This window comes from Ochotona curzoniae, unplaced genomic scaffold (assembly GCF_017591425.1).
Source record: "Ochotona curzoniae isolate NIBS_2020 unplaced genomic scaffold, NIBS_Ocur_1.0 contig_4792, whole genome shotgun sequence".
NCBI lineage: Eukaryota > Metazoa > Chordata > Mammalia > Lagomorpha > Ochotonidae > Ochotona > Ochotona curzoniae.
In genome coordinates, this window is record NW_024466389.1 from 12,903,241 (window position 1) to 12,926,422 (window position 23,182).

At 39.4% G+C, this 23,182-nt stretch overlaps 1 protein-coding gene across 2 annotated transcripts in view; it reads right to left on the minus strand.

The window, feature by feature from the left end:
• EIF4G3 (eukaryotic translation initiation factor 4 gamma 3) overlaps positions 1-23,182 on the minus strand; it is a 336,540-nt gene that overhangs the window by 171,655 nt on the left and 141,703 nt on the right. The window contains exons 5-6 of one of the 2 annotated variants that reach the window (XM_040988036.1): positions 11,596-11,691; positions 10,125-10,238 (exon numbers count right to left, since the gene is read on the minus strand). In XM_040988036.1, coding sequence (XP_040843970.1) covers positions 10,125-10,238; positions 11,596-11,625 — 144 coding nt within the window. In that variant the 5' untranslated portion in view covers positions 11,626-11,691. The remainder of the gene's footprint in view (positions 1-10,124; positions 10,239-11,595; positions 11,692-23,182) is intronic. The other variant, XM_040988037.1, reaches the window with a different exon arrangement.

Sequence of the window (23,182 nt, forward strand, 5' to 3'; positions counted from 1 at the left end):
ATCCACAGACAGAATACATTTAAATAGTACGTTATTCATGGCTGCTTGCTTTATCAGAAACACTCCAGAAGCCAGAAGGAAAATGTTTCCTCTCAGAAAGTCCTTCTAAAAATGCAGGAATTCATACTATCATGCTTCCTGGCCAGCAAAACTGGGTTGTTTTGAAAATGAGGGTAATCACATCATTTTTCATTGCCATACTCACTGAAAGAGCTCACTAACAAGAAAACCATTCATCTCAGCAACTAAAAAAATCCTATTGAATCACCTTAGTTCCTTCCATGCAGGGGGAAATAGTAACTACTTATTGATTGGAAAAGCAATAAAAAAATATATCAAAAGTATCCTTCTGACATACCTAGCTCTGTGGGTCGTCTCTGGACTAGCTTACTAGGACAATCAATAGAGAAACCTACAATTAAGAGTTTTGTTTTTGGTTACTATCTTTAAAAAGTCCAACAATAGTGTTACGATCCTGACAAGTCCAGAAAAGCACAAGCTGATGTTGGCATTGTGGTGCAGTGGGCTAAGCCGCTAACAAGAATGCTGGCAACCCACATCACAGTGCTGACCTGAATCTCAAGTTATTTCACTTCCCTTCCTACTAACATGGCTATGAAAGCAGTGAATAATGGCCCAAGTACTCAGGTCCTTGTCAGCACCTGGAACTAGGATGGAGATACTGTCCTGGCTTGGCCTGGCCCAGCCCTGGATGTTGTGGTTATCTGGGAAAGTGAACCAGTAGAGAGAAGACTCTCTCTCCCTCACTCTGTGTAATTCTGGCTTTCAAAGAAAGATGGCTCGAGGGAAAAGGCGGTGGAGGTGGGGTCAGGGGAATGTGGGAGACAGACGGTGAAGCATCTCCATATAACCTGGGTATCGATTTGATTTTCTGCTGACTTGGAACACTTCTTAATGAAGGATATTCCAGTCTAAATTCTTCCTGTATTTCCCTTCGCATAGTCAGCATAACACAACTGAGGTCTCACCCACAATCAGCCGACGTAAGCCCTGGAGCTGATCTGTATAATGCAGCAGCCACTAGCCAGATCTGACTGCTTAAAAGTAGAGTGCTTAAAATGCATTACCCACAGTTAACATGCTCAACACTCACACACGTGCCTCACAGCTACAGCAGTGAGCACTAGAATACTTCCACCTTCACACAAAGCTCTGATACACAGTGCTGCCCCATGGATCATGTGCACTGGACAAAAGATAAGGTCTGTGTCAGGCACAATAGCTGGTTCTCTCAGATCACAAGAGTCCAGGAAATGAGCACCATTAGAGAACATCTCATTTATAGATTAAAAATACATCAGAAACAGGAAAGGACATGCTTTTTTCACTACTAAATGGAATTCCAAGAATCTACTACGTGCCAGAACTGTCCTGTAGGAAACAGATTCTGCATTGTATTATTTGTACCTATTGTGTCCATTTTGCACATAAGAAAGTTGAGGTCCAGGGAAAATTCACAGTAAAACTGAGATTGAATCCTAGCTTGTTTGTCCCAAAATAGATATATTTTTCACCATTAATGCTGCTGCATGCAGTAACAACAAAATAATAGATAAAACTTCCTAATTTATACCAACCAGCAAACTGATAAAAAAAAATCAAAAGCTTTGGCAACTGGACCCTACAGCTGCTTGAGACCTGGCCTTGCTCAGATCCAGCAAAACCCAAGGAGTCTGGTCTGCTGAGGCAAACACACTCCAACCAGGAATATAAGACCACAACTCTCAGTGAAGAAAACACTCCCGCACTGTAATAGCTATTACATTCATTAAATAAATAAATAAATAAAACTCTTTTGGCAAAATGAATCAATCTACAACAAGAAAATATCGCAGATCCAATGTTGCCATGAGGTAACAGATACTTTAATGACACATACTGTTAAATCTCATTAAGAATCTAATTTTTTGGGCCCAGCGGCATGGTCTAGCAGCTTAAGTCCTTGCCTTGAACGTCCCAAGATCCCATATGGGCGCCAGTTCTAATCTTGGTGGCTCCACTTCCCATCCAGCTCCCTGCTTGTGGCCTGGAAAAGCAGTTGAGGACGGCCCAAAGCCTTGGGACCCTGCACCCGCGTGGGAGACCCAGAAGAGGTTCCTGGTTCCTGGCTTTGGATCGGCATAGCACCGGCCGTTGTGCTTACTTGGGGAGTGAATCATCGGATGGAAGGTCTTCCTCTCTGTCTCTTCTCTTCTCTGTATATCTGACTTTGTGATAAAAATAAATAAATCTTAAAAAAAAAAAAGAATCTAATTTCTTATGCTAACTTCAATTGCTTTGAGTATGGCATATTATAAAACGTTTGTGAATATTATGTTTACTAAAATATCAACAAGCTACATTTTTTTTTGCTTTGAATACTTTCAAATACCAATTCCCTAGTCTTTCTCATAATAAGGCTCAGTTAGAGTGTACAACCAATACTTGATACTAATTTCAAACTCAAAAGTGAAATAAGGACAGCCACATAAATAACATCAAACCGTAACTGTACAATTTTCAATGATACGAAGTAAACAACATGAAACAGACTCTAAATTATACCAAATGATCTGTTTTAATTTGGAGTGTACTTTCTGTTCTTTCAGTTTCTAATCACTGGGATTTTTCAAACATCAGTATAAAAACAGTTGACATTATTTCTAAAGCCAAAAATGTTTTGTGCTTGAAATGACTTAGCAATGTTTTGTTTCACCTTTGAAGAAAAAAATGTTTTGTAAGTTCTTCAAATTGTGAAATGCAAGAGTAGAACATCCTTATTAATGTAACTAATCCCTAAAAAACCAAAATGGATGGTACCAGAACATGTGGCTTTGCAAATCCAACAGGAGCATGCTATTTCTGACTGACTTGCAGGGACTCAAAAAGAACTCCAGCTCTCCAAACAGTGAGCAATCTTCTAAACAAAGGTAGCTCTCTCATGCACACATCTTGTTCCAATAAACACAGCCTGCATCTCAGATCAAAAAAATCTTATTGACTTCAATTCAGATAACTTTTTTTGACAAAGAAAAATATATAGGCTTTAAATTACTAAACTAGAGATGTTTTCTTCTCATAAACAATTGCCTCTAAATACCCTAATACAGTTGGCAGTTAATATTTTTTCTTTGCAATATTTATAAAACCAATTAATATAATATTATTTGCAAATGTATTTTTAAGCAACAAGAGAAAAAATGACCCCAAATAAGTTCCTTTAAAAGAAAAAAAGTAAGACCAAAGCAAGCACGAGAACAAGTGATCTGAAAGGTAGCCACTGATGAGTACTAAATGCTATGAGGGAGAAAAGAGAAATCATTCATCTCAAGATTAATTCATTCTAATTTAATTGCTTCTGGCTAAAACAAACACCAGTAGGTGGAAACACACATACCCCAAACCCAAAACACCTCAACACGGATGTGTCCCCTTTAAGAAGGTGTTCTGTACATTGAGGATCTTTATCACTGCCTGTGTAGCTCGCACTTCTGCAAAGCTGTCCTCTTGTGCATTATCATTATGAGCATCTATTTCTTCATGAACCTCTAGGGAATTAGGTTGAGAAGATCTTCTGAAATGTAGGTTCAATCAGAGATTCTCAAATAAGAAAAGGAATCCCCCCCATAGAGGCCATCCAGAAATGCACAAAGGGGCTTTCTCTTTTGTTTTCTAATTGTCTCTGGGGAAATTTGATGGGCATATGGATCCTAAAGATTGCTAACTGAAGCCTTATTTAAAGGACAGTTTTCCTTAACCGGTTATCCCATACAAAATGGCAATCAATCATCAACTCCACAGTGATGCAAATCAATTTGGCCTACCACTGCCTAAGTATGTGGAACCACAATTCTTTTTCCAAACTTTCCCCTGTACAGGGCACAGCCTGCTCACCAGTGCCACTTCATACATCCCTCTCCTCTTCTATTTTTCCCAGGTAACTCCTGTTGTTGCTGCTTGAACCAAGGTATATAGTTCTACATAATTCTCTGTGGTTTGGGGCAAAGAACTTTCCTATTGCTTACAAAGGAAGCATGCCAAAGAAAAGGCTGCCAGCTAACTTAACCTTTCAAAAGCAATGCTGCAAATTTCCTGTGACATCTTAAGAATTCACCTTCAGGAACTATTGACAGAAAGTAACTACTTTTCCTGCTAATGTGTCAACTATAATGTATGTACTTCCATATCACCTTACAGCTAAAATAAAATCAACAAGCCAGGAGGCCAGCTGGCGTGATGGCCTAGTGGCTAAATCCTCGCCTTACATATGCCAGGATCCCATATGGGCACCAGTTCATGTCCTGACTGCTCCACTTCCCATCTAGCTCCTTGTTTATGGCCTGGGAGAGCAGTGGAAGATGGCCCAGAGCCTTTGGACCCTCATGGGAGACCCAAAAGAAGTTCTTGGTTCTTGCCTTCAGATCTGGCCATTCAGGAGTGAACCAGCAGATGGGAAGATCTTTCTCTCAATCTCCTTCTCTCTGTAAATCTGTCTTTCAATAAAACAAATCAGAAATAATGGGGGGGGGGGAGGATGGAGGGAGGAAGGAAAGATGAAAGGAAGGGAATAAGGGAGGGAAGGAGGCAGGGAGAGAAGGAGGGAGGGAGAGACAGAGGGAGGAAATAAGGGAAAGAAGAAGGGAGGGAGGGAAAGAAGTGGGGTAATGAGGGAGGGAGGCGTGGAGAGATGCAGAGAGGGAGGCAAGTAGAGAAGGAGGGCAGGAGGGAGGTAGAGAATGAAGGAGGGAGGGAAGGCCTGAAAGGACCCATAAACATGTGCAGCAGGTGTATGGTTCAATAGTCAGGATGCCACCTGCACACTCACATTCAATCAGATTGTCTGAGTTCCAGTAGTGGCTCTGCTGTCAATTACAGCTCCTGCTAACATGCATTCGGGGAGGCAGTAGGCAATGGTTCAAGGACGTGGGTCCCTGTCTCCTCCACAGAAGACCTGGATCTGTTTCCAATTTATCTTTGGCTTAAGCTAACCCCACTAGAGCAGAGCAGGCATTTGAAGAGTGATCAGAAGATCACGACAGAGTCCATCTCTGTCTCTTTGCTTTTCAAATCAATCTCTCTCTCTCTCTCTCTGTCACACACACACACACACACACACAACATGTAAGTCAAAAAAGTAAAGAGTGCCTTGTATCTAGCAACTCAGAAACTCTTATCCCAATTCCTCTGTCCACTTAACTCATAATTTTCCACCCCACTTCAGAAGTCCGAATTTTTCTCTCAAAGAAGGTGTTTTTTTTTTTGCTTAACCTTAAACAAAAATTGAAGCCATGCTTCTATAGCCTTGACTAAATATAATCACCCTTTCACCTACTATTACCTTATTACCTTGTTAGTAGTAGTGATAATTATACATTCAAGATATTCCTCTGTGCATCATTTTACATCCGTCACCTCCTTTATTTCCCATTTTATTGTTGATGTGGTATTACTAGTTCTATTTTATATATGAGAAAATGGTGTATGAGTACAGTAATAATAATAATAAGGAGGAATCAAAACTAGTACTTGCTAAAGCACACATTATGATACTGTGTCTTGACAATAACAAATGATCCTGAGTTTTATTGTTTAACAAAGTTCAGAGAAAAGCAAGCCACTCCACATAGAATTATCAGCTAGTTTTCCTGTAAAGTAATGTTAATATCTCATAATTTGCTTGCACTTTAAATTAGGACTATATTTTCAAAAACACAGCATTCTATGAAATCATGAGACAATGCAAGCTTAATAAAAATTTCCATTTACTCAGTAGTAAGAATTTCAAAATGATACCACAAGTAAACTACTGCTAATATTTCTTTCATTTTAGAAGTCAGTACTAAGTTGCAATAATATTAAAAACAGTACTGTCTACTGACAACTTACTCTGCATCAAATAGCTAATATACACTATTGTTAATATCGAAGGTACCTGTCCCTATTTTGTGACTATCTATGAGAAAACTGAGACTCGGAAAAAGACTTAACACAGCTGGTTACAGAGTACAGCTGGCAATATGAACCCAGATTAGTCAGACTTTAAACATGGCCTGTTTCTGCTACAGAAGAAGAAAATGTCCTAGAACATGAGGAGCTTTTGGGTGGGACACCACATATCTTCCTGTTTCTCCCCTACTGCCACCTTTAGTGGATTCCTACTAAACAATATAGTGTTGGCATATACATTTTTCAAATTTCATTATTATTCCACCTTATAAATTCAACCAATGATAGTACAAAAATATAAATAAAGCATCTATTTTCTATGTATCCTAAGAAAGACAACTGAATAGAAGAATATGTATTATTGTTTATCAACATGTTATTGGGTCTGAGTTAGTAACTGAGATTAAGTGGTTTTAGAACTACCAATGCACATCAATACAGGTTACATCAGAATGTTAACAGAGACCCTTAGAATGTTGCTTGTTCCATTTAGTTGAGACTTAATGCACTCACAACATATCTGAAGTTTTTCAAGGTTGTCTCAATTCTAAGTAATCTTTTTATTTGTAAGAGAAAAGGCTTATTTTAAAATTATGTGCCATGAATAGAAGCGAATAAGAAAACGTAGTGAAATTAGTGACAGACAAAAACAACCATATTATATCATAAGTTACTCTTAGAAAGAGTAGTTTGAGTGGTTTAATGGAATGGCAGCATTCTAAGAGTCCATGGCTACTAGAGCCCCCACTGTTAGGTAAGAGCGATAGTGAAGGGGCGAGGGTACAGTACCTGATGATGGGCAGGTCGAGGCCCCGCTGCAAACTGAGAAAAGCAAGGAAAACAAACACAAAAGGAAAGGCACAAAGAGTCAGAAACACCACAACAAAACCAAAATGTCACACAATATGCCAAAGGAAAAACCCAAAATTTTAAAACAAACAAACAAACAAACAAACAAACAAAAAACACACAAAACAGTCAAAGCTTTGCTGCAGGACAGTGACAGACAGGTACTAAGATTCAACAGGTTAACATGTCTACCAGGAGAGTTTGTCACTGATCAGAGAGGAGAGAAACAGCTACACTAAACTGTTAGGCAACTAAGATGCTCTCTGATTAAAAGAAAAAAGAAAAAAAACATCTACAGTAAGGCTAAGAAAGGCTAAACACTAAGTGGCTATGATAAGATAAATATAAAAATGCAACTGCTATAGTTGAAGGAAATGAAAATTATTTTTATATTACAATAGCCAGGAGACATTTAGACTGTTAAGAAGGAAATAAAGAATGTAACAGAAATGTTGGCAAATTATCTTAAGATAAATATGGCATCTTCTATAAAACAGAGGTTTGAACATCCCTTTTAATTTCTTGAAGCTCAAGAATGAGTTTTTATGATTATACATATCACTACATATTTATTAGATATGTTTACATATGATTTTATATATGTTTAAGTGTAGTAACCAGTACAACTGAATACTAAACATTTTAAGGCAAGCAGGTAGTGAATTACTGCTACATGTTCAAGAAGAAAAAAGAATTAAGAAATTAAATCTCTCTATTACTATTTCTAGACAACCATAAAACATATACATAGGTACCTACTGGCATCTGATACTGAAGGTGAAAGAAAAAGAAACATTTTAGCCAAATCTTAGAATATCTGGAAGGGGCTCATTCTACCTTGTTCCCTAACTTATATATAAGAATATAGAAAAGGCCTAGAATATAAGAAAAGGCCTTTGAATCATGAAATTTTAAACACTAAATCTAAAAGATCAAGTCAGAGAAAATTTTGGCTTCTGGTACATTTTATGAAACTTAAAAGGATGAAGAGAAATATTAGAGCATACAGAACCATATGTGACCTACTTACAGCATAATTACATGTTAACTACCCTTTAAGATACTTAAAATAAAATATAGAGAGCAAGTTTTGAATGTATGTAAACCATAGTTTTTATTTAATGTATTTAAGGAGCTAAATTTTGCATCTTTAGTGTTTTCCTTCTTAAATGAAGACATCCTTCTGTCAGCTTCTCACTCCAGATGAATTAGACCAAAGATTAAGAAAGCATCTCTCAAACTCCGAATTTAAATTATGTGCAATAGTAACCAATAGGAGATTTGCAATTATTTCCCCAACAACAATGATCATATATTTTAAAATTTCAGACCACTGCAGACAGTGCTGTCAACAACAACTGACTTTAGAAGCCAAAATGTCACCTATTGGTCAAGTACTGAAAATGATCCTAACAACCTCTACACATAGGGTATGTAGGTAACTCATAATACCTGGCTAATCAATGTAACAGAATTTTTCAGAAAGGTATCATCAGCAGTTGCTGTTCTTACAGAAAATTTTCTTTTCAAAGAAACTGAGATCTTGTATTTTCAGTTCTCCAATTATGAGAACAGATTATCCCTCTACTATAAACATCAAACTTCAAGTATGAGCAAGACCATTGCGTGGTATCAAAGTAAGGGTGAAGTAAAATGTTTCTTCATGACACTTCTGAAGAAAATGGGAAAAGGGGGTTTTGTTAAAAAATTAACCTAAGTACAGCAGTACCTGTCTTATCACTGTTCCACACAAAGTTCCCATTTTTGACATTTTAACAAAAAAGCCAAAACTTCATATATTTTGAATGTTCCAGTCAAAAGAGAACTTTATGAACAAGAGTATTATCTTATTAAAAATTATATATTAAAAAAGAAAGAGAGAAAATGCAACTTAAGTTGGTGAGAAAGTACTCTGGGAAGATACCCTAGTCTATTTTGCACTAGTCACCATTGGCTATTGAGATTTTCATTTGGAATGACAATAGTCTTAATCCTATAAGTAGCTGTAAGCAACAGAACAAACTGTAGTCACTGCTGGCTTTTGTTTCACTTTTCTTTGTAAGAGAGGTCTTTAAGATGATGATTGTAGATATAAAGGAAAATAGCCTCCTGTGAACTTGGATCCAATGTAAATGCCACCCACTCATCACTCACTCACCCTTCTGTGTACAATTGGGACTGGGCATGGCCAACAGAACACTGATTTAACTTTGGCACTCAATACCAGAAAACAGAAAACCAACCACTGGTTACCGATTACTGCAAAAGCCAAACTGTCCCCTCTCCCACCTAAGCATTCAGTAGCTTGGTAATTTTTGTCATATTACTTGAAAATAAATTGTTAAAGAGTGCCAGGACACGCAAAACTGCAACAAATAGGTAGCTTCTCAGTAATTTTTGTTAAGACTTTTCATATTGTGAATTTAACTGAGACACAAAGTATAAATTAGATACAGACACAAAAATAACCTGAAGGATGGAGGGGGGCCATTCGAAGCCAGTTGGATTGCAAAGGCTGCTGTCCAGGGAAGAACAGAAAAGCCTAAACTGTGCAATTGCCAATGGCCTATTAATGCAGAAATAGAATGGAGTAAGTTTGAGCTGCTCAACAAAGCCATGGGAAGGCATCCTTCTTCAGAGCAACACCTTACCTCTCCTCACAAGTTGGGACAGCTGTGGGATGGATGAGACTACACTATTGTAACTTGTGATGTAAACAGAAAATGCATTCCTATCAAAATTCATACCCCAACTTCACCCTCCCAACACCAACACAAATGAAACAAAGAAAATCAGACCCAAAACAACAAGCAAGAATAGTCCGGGGTCTGCTAATCTTGCACTTGTTTTGGGGTATGCAATGGAACACTATGTGTGTGGTTTTTAGTAATGGCAATGGTAATGGTCACTAGCAGAGCAGATGGCAAAATTGCATAGAGGAATATCTGAAGAGTTTATGACCACAGTAAAATGGCTGACACCTACAGACAATTTCCCCCTTCATACTGAATTTAAAAATGGAAAGGAGAAAAGGAAGTCTTGAAATTTACCTTTTAAATTCAAATTTATCTATAATGGATATGCCACTTTAAAATAGAAAACATATAAACTCCAAATTGTTCCTACCTAATTTCCAAAAGTTGAAGACCCACCCAATTTGTTGCTCTTTCCCCTACTATGCCTGGCAGAAACTGCCACGCTAGGTTAGTCTTTAAGAAAAGAGTAATCAATGCATTTCTGTGCATCAGCCAATAAATAGATGTGGTCAAAAAACATGAGTGCCAGAAGCAGCACTGCCTGCAGGAAGTACAGTTTGTTATATTGCTTACAATGCAGTATTTTATCCAGCCTCTTCCAGCCAGGGACCTGTAAACGGGAGTCTGTTCCAAAACCTTCCTCCTCTTCCAGTTGTCTGTGCAATGTATTGGCACTGTTCTGCTGGGCTGTCAAGAAAACTGGTTTAGAGATGCAGCTCTTCAGTCAGGTTTTGCGCCAATTCTAACCACGCAAATTTAATTCTTTTTTCTTTTTTTAATAATTAGAAAAAGGGGCGGGGGAAGAGGATCACAGAACTTCTTGCAGTGAGAGCTTACCACCATGTCTCATGCTTAACAAACCAAGACCTATCTAAACTGATCTGATAATATTGCAGGCAGACTCCAAGTAGTCACATGCCCAAACCACTCTTAGAACAAAATTTATCAGGTATCTTGCTAACCATTTCAGAAAAAATAAAAAATAAAGGGTAGACAGGTGGACAAGCAAACAGGCAGGTAGGACCAAGGTTACACCTCTTTAGAATGGTTCTTCAAATACTGGGAAAACCAGGATCTGAGAACAGGTATTGGAAAAGAGGGTAACAGGGAAAAAGAAGAGAGTAAGAAAGAGATCACATTTTGGTACAGTCTGTGCTCTCCTAGTTAGTTGAATAAATCCTTAGTAGATTTCAACAATTCAGAAGTCATGCAAAAAATTGAATGAATAGCAGCTAATGCAATGAAGCATTCCTCTATTCCAGGCAAAAAAGGTGGGCGTGGAGAACAGAAAGAAGACCCCTGTATTCTAGGAATATATACAGCTCAGACACAAAGGGGAAGGTGAGATGTTACAGAAGCATCTTCTGGCCAAAGCTGATCATGCAGGCTAGCACACCAACGTTCTAAGGAAGCAATTGTAGAGTTTTCTGAAACAGGAGGATGAACCTTGAGAAACTCTTCAGTCTCTGTGGTACTTATAGTAATCCATGTAAAGGATGAACAAAGAGGATGACAGCATTTGGAATTCTGGGACAGCTTATTTACCATATGAAGAAACAAGTACCCACACTGGGTCATGTCATGCTCATGTACACACTGTCAAATGGTTAGAACTGATGTAGTAATACTGATTCAGAAGACTTACTTCCCAAACCATTGGAATTTGAGAACCTAGTCAGTAAATTCAATTTGCTTAAAAATTATCATACTATTCTGAATTTTCAACAATACAACTACAGAAAAAAGAGTAAACTTAATGATAGTGACTTAAAAAAATGCCATAAAGGTTAAAACAAACAAGCAAAAAAACAAACAAACAAACAAAACACCTCATGAAGTCCCATTTCTTATTTTTCCAATTATTCCAAACAGTTAGTTTTGAAAAAGCAATGCTAAGTAATGCAACAATAGTAACAGTAATGATCAATCATCATTGGAACAAAGTTCCAAAATTCAGTGAAAGTATTTTCCAAAGGAACCCAAATAACCACACAAACAAACTTAGCTAAAGAATGTTACCAAGGACAAGCCTCCGCTTACTTACCGGAGAACGGGACTGAGGTTGTGAATTCATTGTCTGAGGGGCTTGAGGGTATACCAACGTGGTTGGACCTGCATTCTGTCCAGAGGGATAAGGGCTCTGTCAAAGAAAAACAGAAATAATAGCTCACCTTAAAAAAAATATGCTATGAAAACTCAAACTCAAAATGCAAAAATTGAGTTTATTAATGTGATTTGTACTTGTGCATTTTAATATATAATTTTAACATAGTATTTAGCAAATCAAAATCAGTGCAGATTTTTTTTAATTTAATTTTTAAGCATCCATTACAAAGGTGAAGGCATAGGGATTGAAGACCCAAATGGACCACTGGTAAGGACGGAAGTGGGGGGGGGGGATGACAGAACTGTGTACACGACAGGGGTAGGGTGGGGGATGGGAACCAAGATGATCTCTAGATGCTTCCTCAGTGGAGGAACAATATCCTGTGTGTTACTTAGTGGCAGGCAGGGACATGCAGGGCGGGGGAGCTGCAACCTCTGGCCCGTGGCCCTAAGCTTGTGTGCTGTCCTGACCATCATGTAGTGAGTCCTCATCACTGGCTGAGGCTTACCCTTCCTTTGCTATGGCTGTGTTCCCTGCATTGTGTTCACTGTACTAAGATGTTGCTGCCTTCAATTTATAATCACTGAAGGGTTTTTTTTTTTTTAATTTAAAGTTACTATAATCTTCCTGACAAGGGAATAAACAGCAACTGAAAATCCAGGTGTTAGGAGACTCACTGTCATCAATTTCTAAAAGGGACAGTCCAAGACACAGACACAATGAGACAGCTGAGACAATCTGCTACTGTGGTGGCATGCTGTTCAGATTTCTCAAGTAAAAGTGGCCCTGGAGAAAGCTGCCACCGCATCACAACTGCTACGTCTCTCTTGCCAAGGGTTATACACCGTAATCCTTCTATATGATCCCGTAAGAATCAAGTCAACAAGAACTTTATATAAAAGCATGAAGTGAGTAGTAATATAATACAATACAGATACTAACTTAGCATAGATTCCCTGAAAACAATGCAAATTTATTCATGATGAATCCATATCAAATGTTATAGACTAATATACTATAAACTAATACATTTTTAAAAATTATAGACCATTGTAACATGATTAAGAGAAAATATTAGGAAAAAAATAAGAAAAAAAATCACAGAATTTACATTCAAATTTTAACCACCACTACTGTTGACTCTTGAAGTGATGTATTTCCTTCCCACAAACAGAAAATAAGAACACAACATAATTTACAGGCAATACTTCAAATGAGCTAAAATAAATATGCAATCATCGTTACTCAATATTGCACCTAAGACAAATAAGGTAAGTGAAATATCTGGAAAATACTGTAACTTGTTTAAAAGGAAAAGTTTCTACAACTTCTGAGATTTACTTATCATTTAATGAAGTACAGCTGATACTACTAAAAATTAAAATAAAAATTAAAAGGATTCATCATAACTTAGAGATAATGAAAACTCTCCCAGCTGTGGGCAACTGCCTAGGTTGTCTCGTATGTAGGCAAGTGTTCCACTGCTCAAAGAAAAGCAGTAAATAGTTGGTGGGCATTCTGGGCCTAGCTAATACCAAATTTGTGTTAACAATACCAGTGTGCCAGCATAATTATCTACTTTCTTGTGTTCCAGAGATATGTAGGGAAGATGAATGCCAAGCTGGGATGCACCAGCCCAGGGGTAGTGTTTGGGGGCTGCTGAGTACTCAGGGATACAAACACAGGGATATCTTTGAATGGGAATTGCTAAGGGCATGTCAGAGCGCAGAAATGACTTCTGGGGACTTCCATGGACAAGGCCACTGCAACAGCAGGTAGAGAAGGGAGCTGGGACAGAGAGGTTTATAAGGGGGGATGTCTGGGGGGGCATATCTGGGTCAGGCCAAGACACCCCACGCAGGAGACCTGGGCTAGGTTAAATAGCATCTTCCAACGTCCACTTGCACATGCAAAATCTGGGGTTTGGGGGCATGCCTGGCTGGGCTAGAACACAGTAACCACCTGCAAGAGTTGGAGCAGGGGGTGGACCATGACAGGTTGGGCCTCAGCAACCACCAGAACACAAGAGAAATAGATCTGGGGGAGATTCTGAAGGGAACTTGTGCACTTGCCTCTGTGAACTGCAGCACTGCTGGTTTATGAACAGCTGGAGCTGGTGACAGGCTGAACCAGGATGGACCATGCAACACACCTGACACTTGCAAAACTGAAGGTGGGAGGGGGCTGGACTGGGGAAGTCTTCAGCACCTTCTGGCAAGTATGAGACCCAGAACAGGGTGTAGGCCACACCTAATTGGGCTTGGATTCAATACCCACCAGCAAGAGATGAAAATGTGGGTGTGCCATGCCAGGCTGGACTGAAGCATGTGCCAGCATGGACAAGTTCTGGGGTTGGGGACAGGCTGGTAGGGAAACTTAAGGGATCCCCTTGCTAGGCTGTGGCTCCCACAAGAGATGGAGCTTGGGGTTGGCCAGGCTGGGCAAAGTTGCAGCATCTGCTGGTGCTTGCAAGAGCCAAAATAAATGTGGGACAGGCTGGGCTAGGCTGAATCACCCATGGGTTCACATGAGAGCTGAGTCTAGATGTAGGTCACATTGGGCTATGCTGTAGCATCCACATGCAATAAGCCAGGATGGGTACAGTCCAGTTGGGCTAGGCTACAATATCACTGTTGAATGCCAGGACTGGGGGCTAGCCACATCAGACAATGCCAAAGTGTTTGCCAAAACATGCAAGATCCAGGGCTGGGAGTGGGCTGTATAGGGGAACTTCTGGGCTGGGCTGCACCACCTGTTGGCATATTGTGAGGCTGATCTGTGGGTGGCTAGGCAAGCTGAGTTCATAGCAAACACTGGTCAAGCAAGTGCGAGGACGGGGTGCAGGCCAGGCGGGTGGGAGCGTAATACCCACCAAGTTCACATAGGGGCTTGCAATGGACCAAGCTGATGTACCTGCCAGCAAAAGCTGGGAATGGGGGTGGGCCAGGCTGAACCAGGCGGCAGCACCTGCTGAGATAAACTCCCCATTCCAAACAGATACAAGAAATATACTGGCAGAATTTCAAAGCTGAAGGAAATGCCAAAATCAAACATTTGTGTTGGGAAGACTGGATAATCACTCAGTGACAAAGGTGGTTAATCACTCTGAACCACTCATACAAAAAAAAATTCTACTTCACCAAAATATTAAAATTTAAAATTGGAAGCTATAAAGATGCTAGATTAAAATCTCTATAGATATAAAATTGGGAAAGCCTTCTAAAATCTAAGTAAAAAGAATGCACTGAGGCAGATGTCTAGCTTGCAGTTAAGCTGATGGTTAAAATGGGCACGTAATTCCCACCTCTTGCTAACAATTCCAGCTTCTGGAAAATGACATCCTTGGAAAGCAACAGATGATAATTGAAGTGATGATGCCCCCTGATACCCACACGGGAAACCCAGCTCTGAACTCAGGGAGATTTAGAATGAACCAAAAAAGGAGAGCATTCATTTATCTTGCCCTACAACCCCTACCCTCTCCCCCCCAAAAAAACTGTCCAGCTTTACCACCAGTAACTTAAATAAGCTGTTACCATTCGTTTGTACATTTAAAAGTTATTTATGTATTTTATATTTACTTGAAAACCAGAGGTACAAAGGGAGAGACAGGATGAGAGAGTATCTTCTACCTGCAGATACACTCCTCAGATGGCCAGGGTCTGGAACCAGGAGCCTAGAACTCCATTTCCATCTCCCTAAACTGTGCGTGTCAGAGGCCATCTTCCTCTGCTTTTGCAGGTGCTTTCGTAGGGAGCTAGACTGGAAGCAGAGTAGCTGGGACTTGAACAGTTGCTTATATGGGATGCTGGCACTGCACGTGGCAGCTTAAGCAGATGCACCACAAGGGTGGCCCCATAGTTTATATATTTTGTTAATTTGCTGTATTTTCATAAGCATATGAATCTGAGAGTATTCTAAAGTTAGTTAAAATGGAATTTAAAGGTAATTTTCTATTGGTACAAAAAGAACTGAAATCTATACCTATTTTTCTGTAATATAAATTTCCACATTTTCAAGAACCCTCATATGTTGTAAATACATGTGTATTCACTTATTCAGTAGATATAGGATATCAATTAATATTAACAAACTCTTTTTACCTAAAAATGTTTGACACTTAAATCGGGCAAGAGAAACAATGGCAGTACCATCAAGTCCAGATGAGCACCTGACCGCGCTTTCCGGCCTTCAGCCTCTTGAGAACTACTCAACCATTCTAACAGACCTCAATTACACTGTCTGAAACATGATTATCAAACATTGGAACTGTGGTTAAAACCATTGAGAAGATAATTTTTTAGGTTTGTTAAATGAATTCTAAATCTTTAGAAATTAGGAATTTTTAAAAAATATTTCTTTATTATTTACTTTTATTGGAAAGGCAGATCTACAGAGAGAAGGAGAGACAGAGAAAGATCTTCCATCTGCTGGCTCACTCTCTAAGTAGCTGCAATGGCTGGAGCCGAGCTGACCTGAGCTGAGCTGAGCCGAAGCCAGGAGCCAGGAGCTTCAGAGCTTCAGAGCTTCTTCTGGGTCTCCTCCAAGGGTGCAGAGTCCCAAGGCTTTAGGCTGTCCCAGGCCATAGAAAGGGAGCTGAATGGGAAGCAGAGCAGCTGAGACATGAACTGGCACCCACATGGGATCCTGGCTTATCCAAGGCTTGGACTTAAACTACTAGGCTCCTGTACCAGACCCAGAAATCCAGAATTTTTAGAAAACATGTAACTTGGGGCAAGCACTTAGCATAGCAGGCTAAGTCTCTCCCTGTGGTGTCAGCATCCCATATGGGCACTATTTCAAGCCTCAATACTCTACTCCTGATCCAACTCCCTACTAATGGCTTAGGAAAGCTAAAGAAGATGGGCGAAGTGCTCGAGCCCCTGCACCCACATGGGAGATCTCGATGAGGTTTCTGGCTTCAGACAGGTCCTTCTCTGGTTGTTACGGTTCACTCGGGGAGTGAACCAGAGGGTGAACATCTCTCTCTCCCCTTCTCTGCCTATAACTGCCTTTCAAATATAGTATTTTTAAAAAGGTATCTGTCATTTTGACTACCTATGTGTACAGCATAGTTTTAAAATTATGCAAAAGACCTCTAGAATATTTTCATTTTGTAAACCTGAAATTATGACTCAATTTCAATGTGCATACATTTTAAACACTCTTGAAACTTAAACTGAAGTAGTCACTAAGGGACAGATCGAACACACACTACAAGCATTTATGCAGAAACCCTAGGCTGCCATCAGCAGACGCATCAAAAGGCAAAGTGCAATACACATACACCTTTGAAATATACTTCAGCCATTAAAAAATCCTGTCATGTGTGACTACACGGATGGAGCTGGAAGACCCTTAGTCAAGGAAACAGGCAGATGTAGAAAACCCAGGAGAGGAGACTACTGTTTCAAGTGTCCAACTTTCAAAAAACACTGGGAGATACAGACAGACCTGACCCACCCCAAGTTATGAAACAAATATTCAAGCTGACACTAACGAAACATTTGAAATACCTTATTTTTCTTAATTTATTACATGAATAGAACATTTAACATACTTCAAATGTGCAATTCTAAGAAAAGGATATTTTAAAACAACTGACTTAATAGGCTCTATAGGAATCTAAAGGAAAGTAAGGACAGCAAGCAGAAGAAATCAGGAAAAAAGGGACAGGAGAATATTGACAAGAGCATAAAGTTGTAAAAAAAAAAAAAAGAATCAACTAGAAATTAAGCTTAAAATTTTAACTAAATCCAAGGATTTTACTAGAGGCTCAACAGCAAATTTAAATAGCCAAAAACATAACTGTCTTGCACAGTAGTTATTTCAAATGACCAAATCTGAGAAAAAGATAAGGAAAAATAAAAACTGTAAGAGATTTATGTAACCTACAAACTAAATAAAAATTCACATTAGAAAAAAATAGAATAAAATGGGTAGAAAGTTTATTTCACAATAAATGACAGAAATGTACAAATTTTTTACGAAAAACATATACACACAAAAGCCAGAAATTCAGTGAACCCTCAGCAGGGAAAAAAAAAAAAAACAAACCCAGATTGACAAAAGGATGCATAGTGATAACTAAACTGCAAAAAAAAAAAAGGGGGGGGGGCAAAGAAAAACAATGATGAAAGCAAGACAACAGAAGTCACTCAGCTCATACAAGATCCTGAGATTAATCTCCAGATAAAATATAATATTATTCTGCCTAAAAAAAGGGAATTCTGACACATGATCATGGATGAAACCTAAGGGTATAAACTAGAATTTCAATAGACTTCTTTCTAAACAAGAACACAAAAATTTTTAGAAGATATATAAATAAACCAAATTCACGGAGGGAAAAAGTAAAATTCAGGTTGTCAGGAGATGGGAGAGGAGAAAGTCATTTAACAGCCAACTTCATTTTCAAAGATGAATATAACACTGCATTCGCAGATGCACAAGACATACATACCTAAAAATGGTTAAGATAGTCTATTGTGCTCCACAGTTTTAAAAAAAACATTTTAAAGCATTAATATGCCATAGCAAAATGATTTTAAAAATTAGTTTCATTTGCTTTTATTCAATTTCAATAGTAAGATTGATACATACTATTTGAACACATATTCTAATATGCTACTGCTTGGTTCTTGTTTAATTTTAAGCTGTATCTGATCAAGCAGAGCTGTCTAACACGAAACTGATAAATGATAGATAGCTATACAAAGCCACTAGACTTGTAAAAACAAAACTCCTTCTTATTGTCTGATTTTATTTATACATTTACTTATTTGTATTTATGAGAAAAAGAGAGCAGTAGAGGCAGACAAAAACAGAGCACCATCTACTGGGTCCCAAATGCCTTCAATGGCAGGGTACCCAAAATCAGGAGCCAGGAAACCAACTTGGATATCCCACACGGGAGGCAGAATCCTTACTGCTTAGACTATCACTGCAGCTTTCAAGGGCCAAACCCAGGGACTTGGATAGACACAGACAGGCTCAGAACCATCTGAACTACCAGGTCAAATACCTGTTTCCAACTCAGATTTTAAATTCAACATTTAATCATCTGCACAAAACAGAATACCTTTGACATATTTCAGTGAAGGGAGAAGAAAAAAAATACAAGAGCAAGAAGAATCCAAGGAGAACAAATATTTTCCCAACTTACAAAGCAAAAGGTATTATTTTTAAAATAATGTCTTCTTCACAAACCAAAGCATTGTCTCTGCATATAAATCAGCGTTCAGTGAGATCTATGACAACTTTCATTCTAACCAGAACTAAGGAACCACATCCTTTTCCCCAAACCTGAATTTATTCCTTGTGGAATAATTGAGTCTATTTCATTTCTGTAATATGCCTACGCAGTACGATGAATCTAGATTGTCAGATACAGGTAACTATAATAGTCAGAAATTACCAATGTGCTATATGTTTACTTGGATAAGGGCATATGGGACAAATGCACAGTACAATTGGTGGAATTTCTTTAAAATGATGTTCAGGGTTCATCTCATTTACATGAAGAGAATCAGGAGACACATACCGCCTGTTATATCCTATCTGTTGATGTACTCCCCAGATGACTACAACTGAGGCCAAGATAAGTCAAACTCAGCAGCCTGGAAGTCAATCCAAGTCTCTCACACAGGTAACAGGGACCCAGATATTGTCTGTCCAGGGTGCACATCAGTAAGAAACTAGAATCAATTTGAATGCAGATATCCCAGACGGCATCTCCATCAATAACCACAATCTCAAACACCTGCCCAAGTTAACATTTTAAACATCAAACAAAACTTAAGGCATTGCACATTTATGTTTATTTGGGTTTTTTTAATCATCATTTAAAAAGTATGTATGACCTTCTGTTATCTGTAGCATCAACTTTAGAATAAATAATTCTAAAGACTAAAGTAATCAAATATTCCCACTAAGGAAAGCATTACTGAAAACAGACTGCTGGTATTTCTTTCTTCTTAATGACTCATCTTTCCCTTTTTCTTTTGAAATAACCTCAGATTCAAGTTGATATGCTACATATGCTGAACCTCAAAGAGTAAGAACATTCAAATGTCAAAAGGAATAAATTGCAATGACTCACTGCTTCCCAGAAAACTAAGATTATGTATGCTCAGACTTCCAAGGTCTCTCCCCTTCAGAGCCAAGACTATAAATAGTTGCCCAGCATAATAATCCCAGTTGAGCACACTGAAGTCTCAATTATAGTAAGCAGCAGCAAAACCTTCAGTCCAAGTTGAGTAAATTTGAAAAAGAAGTATTACTATAATTTCACATTAAGATAGAATCAGTAAATATATAACACTATTTGCAACTCAAAAGACGTTTTATTAAAACTTCACAATAAGAGGGAAACGTTTCTATATAAAAATTTTAGCACATAAATACCTCAATGGCAACCTGACATACACAAAATGCTAGAACGTCTACAATATAGATGAAAATAAAATAGTACAGAATTAGCTTTAGGAGAATTAGGAAGCTATCATCTCTTCCTTCTTCAAATACTAAAGCTTTTACCTTTACACTAAAACTGTACTGGTCACTCCACACTCAAAATTACTTATAAAACAATCAAATGGGGCCCGGCACAATGGTGCAGTGGTTAAGGTCCTCGCCTTGCACACCCGGGATCCCATATGGGCACCAGTTCTAATCCCGGCAGCCCTGCTTCCCTTCCCGCTCCCTGCCTGTGGCCCAGGAACGCAGTCGAGACCCTGCAACCCTGTGGGAGACCCGGAGGAGGCTCCTGGCTTCGGATCAGCATAGCATTGGCCGTCGCGCTCACTTGGGGAGTGAATCATCGGACGGAAGATCTTCCTCTCTGTCTCTCCTCTCTGTATATCCGCCTTTCCAATAAAAATAAAATAAATATTTTTAAAAAATTAAAAAAAAACAATCAAATGATGAGTCTCCATTATGATTTCCATATTTAATGATGGCAAATATAGTACAAAAACACAAACCTCCACAAGTTATTTTTAGATATCACTCAGCTAGCTAAATAAACATTAAGCTGGTTTTGTAATGTGATTCCCATAGTACTTAGGAATAAACAGACATCATACACACTCAATCACATGAGACAGGCTCAGAGAACAGCTGAGTCATCCATCAATAGCCCTTCACTTCCTGTTACCAGTACTCAGTAGAAATTTCTGTCTCAGAACACCTGACATTTTCTCCCATTCCTACCAATAAATTAACAATTTCCTAAATTCTTCCCATGAATAGCACTAACCGGTTCATGATAAAACTCAATTTAGGCAACACATGGTTCCACCCCCCACCAAGCAGACACACCAAATTCTCGACAATACAAAAACAAAGGCAAGCAAAACCAGAGGCTAATGAGGCTGACAAACATCATCACAATTAGACCAAGTCTATTTTGAAGAAAACACAGCCTCTCCAGCAGTATCACCACATTCTCCACAGAACTTGTACTGTTCAGCAGGAGCAAAATAATCTTCCCTCAACCCCACTCACCAAGGGTCTTCTTCAGAAGAATCCCTGAATGGCATGGTCAATTCTCTTTTGACTTTTAGGGTTAACAAGCTTCAAAACAAGATTCTTAAGTTTTCCAAAAAAATCTCTCAAACTACACTTAACATGCAGCAACCAGCAAATTTATGAACTTGTAGGTGCAGCACCTACTGAAAGACATGGAAATAGAGCTGCAAAAGAAGTGATTCCTGTGCAGCATCTGCAACTTAACAATTGTAAGGTGATAAAGAAAATGCAAACATATAAAGAATTATGGAAGCAGAAACCAGTTTAACCTTCCTGGCAGATTTCCAAGCAGACTACATAAGCGAGATCTCAACAAGTGATGGCTAGTAAGCTTCCACTAGCTCCTGAGAGGAGACAGGCAACATGTGCAGGAAAACACAAGTACAAAGACCTGAAAAGGGGAGACATGTCTGCTCATTCACAAGCAGGTGAGTAAAGCCAGACCACAGAAGTAAACAGTAAGAAAAGCTGAGGTCACAGACTTTGGGTAAGATTTATCTCACAATGACTTTATCACAGAAATGACTTAGGAGATGGTAAATAAAGCAGCAGTAACATCATATTTGCATTTTAATATATAATGGATTATACATTTTAATTTGGGTCAATCTTTTATTTTACGATGTATACATTTTTCCCCTTATTTTAAATATTGTTGAAAGGGATGCATGTCCATACAGGCCTCTGATCAGGATGGGGAGGACTGAGGTACAGAGGAGGATGGGTGAGATAAATAGTTCACATCTTTTTCCTTTCTTTCTTTTTCTTCCTCCTGTGTCTGCAGTGGGTGGAGTGTTGGAAGGCGAAGCCTGTTCCTTGCTGTCAAACTCTATCAGCACTAGGGGTGGAGATGGTCACCTTAGAAACCCCGATGTGCGGGAAAATGTTCTGAGGGCTCTTAGTTCTGAGATGTTGGTAGCATTGCATCTCTGCACCAGGGTTAAGAAAATCTTTCTACAGGGTGTATTGTTTGACCAGATCTACTTTGGTATATCCAATGACCTAGACATTTGTTGCAAAGACTGGCCAAGAGAGTTGTTTAACCTGTTCTGCTTTCCATCTTTTGTTGATACTTGACTTAGATGAACTGCCTGACATGTCTTCATGTGTATTTGGGCTTGTTCTCTATTGCACGGGTTTCAGTATCTGAGGAGAACCAGTCCCAATACATGCATTCTAAGTTGAGACCACATTATTTTGTGATTTACCCTGAGGCTGGGATTTGAGTACAGCATTCCAGTTGTAGAATCCCCCAAGAAACCTTGCCTAGGGAGAACCTCAGATGCGACTTGTTTGTACCACCTAGTGCACATACCAGTGAATGCAGCTGCCTGGTCATTTCTGCCTCCAGCCTCAGTTCTCACCCTAACCCTAACCCTAGCCTAGCCCAGCTTGCCAAGACCCTCAGGCACACCAACAGATGCTATGGCTTAGTCAGGGCAATTCCCAAAAACCCACATCACACCTGCCCCCAGTCTGCATGCCAGCCAGTACTATGGCCTAGCCTGGCCTAGCCTACACACCCTCCAGCTCATGCAAAGCCATGAGTGCTGCAGTTTAGCTTAGCCCAACCTAGCCCCCAGATCCTGCCAATACACATGCTGACGGGTGCTGCAAACCTGCTCAGCCCACTCTGTACTCCTTCTGGATCTCATGAGTGTCAGTGGGTGCTAGGATATATACCAGCCTGGCTCACCCTCATGTGAACTGGTGGGTGCTGCAGCCAGACAGGTCTGGCCTGAATCCTGCATTGGCTCTTGTGTGAACTAGCAGGTACTGCAGCATAGCCCAGCCAACTCTGCCCTCAAATTCAGCCCACATATATGCTGGTGAGTGACGAGGCCCAGGGTGACATGACCTGCCCTAGTTGCTGGCGGGTCCCGTGGTCTAGCCAGACCAGTCTACACCCATGCCAGTTCTCAACAGCGGGTACTACAAGCTAGCTTGGCCTGGCCCACCCACAGACCTGAGTCTCATGTGATCATATTTGCTT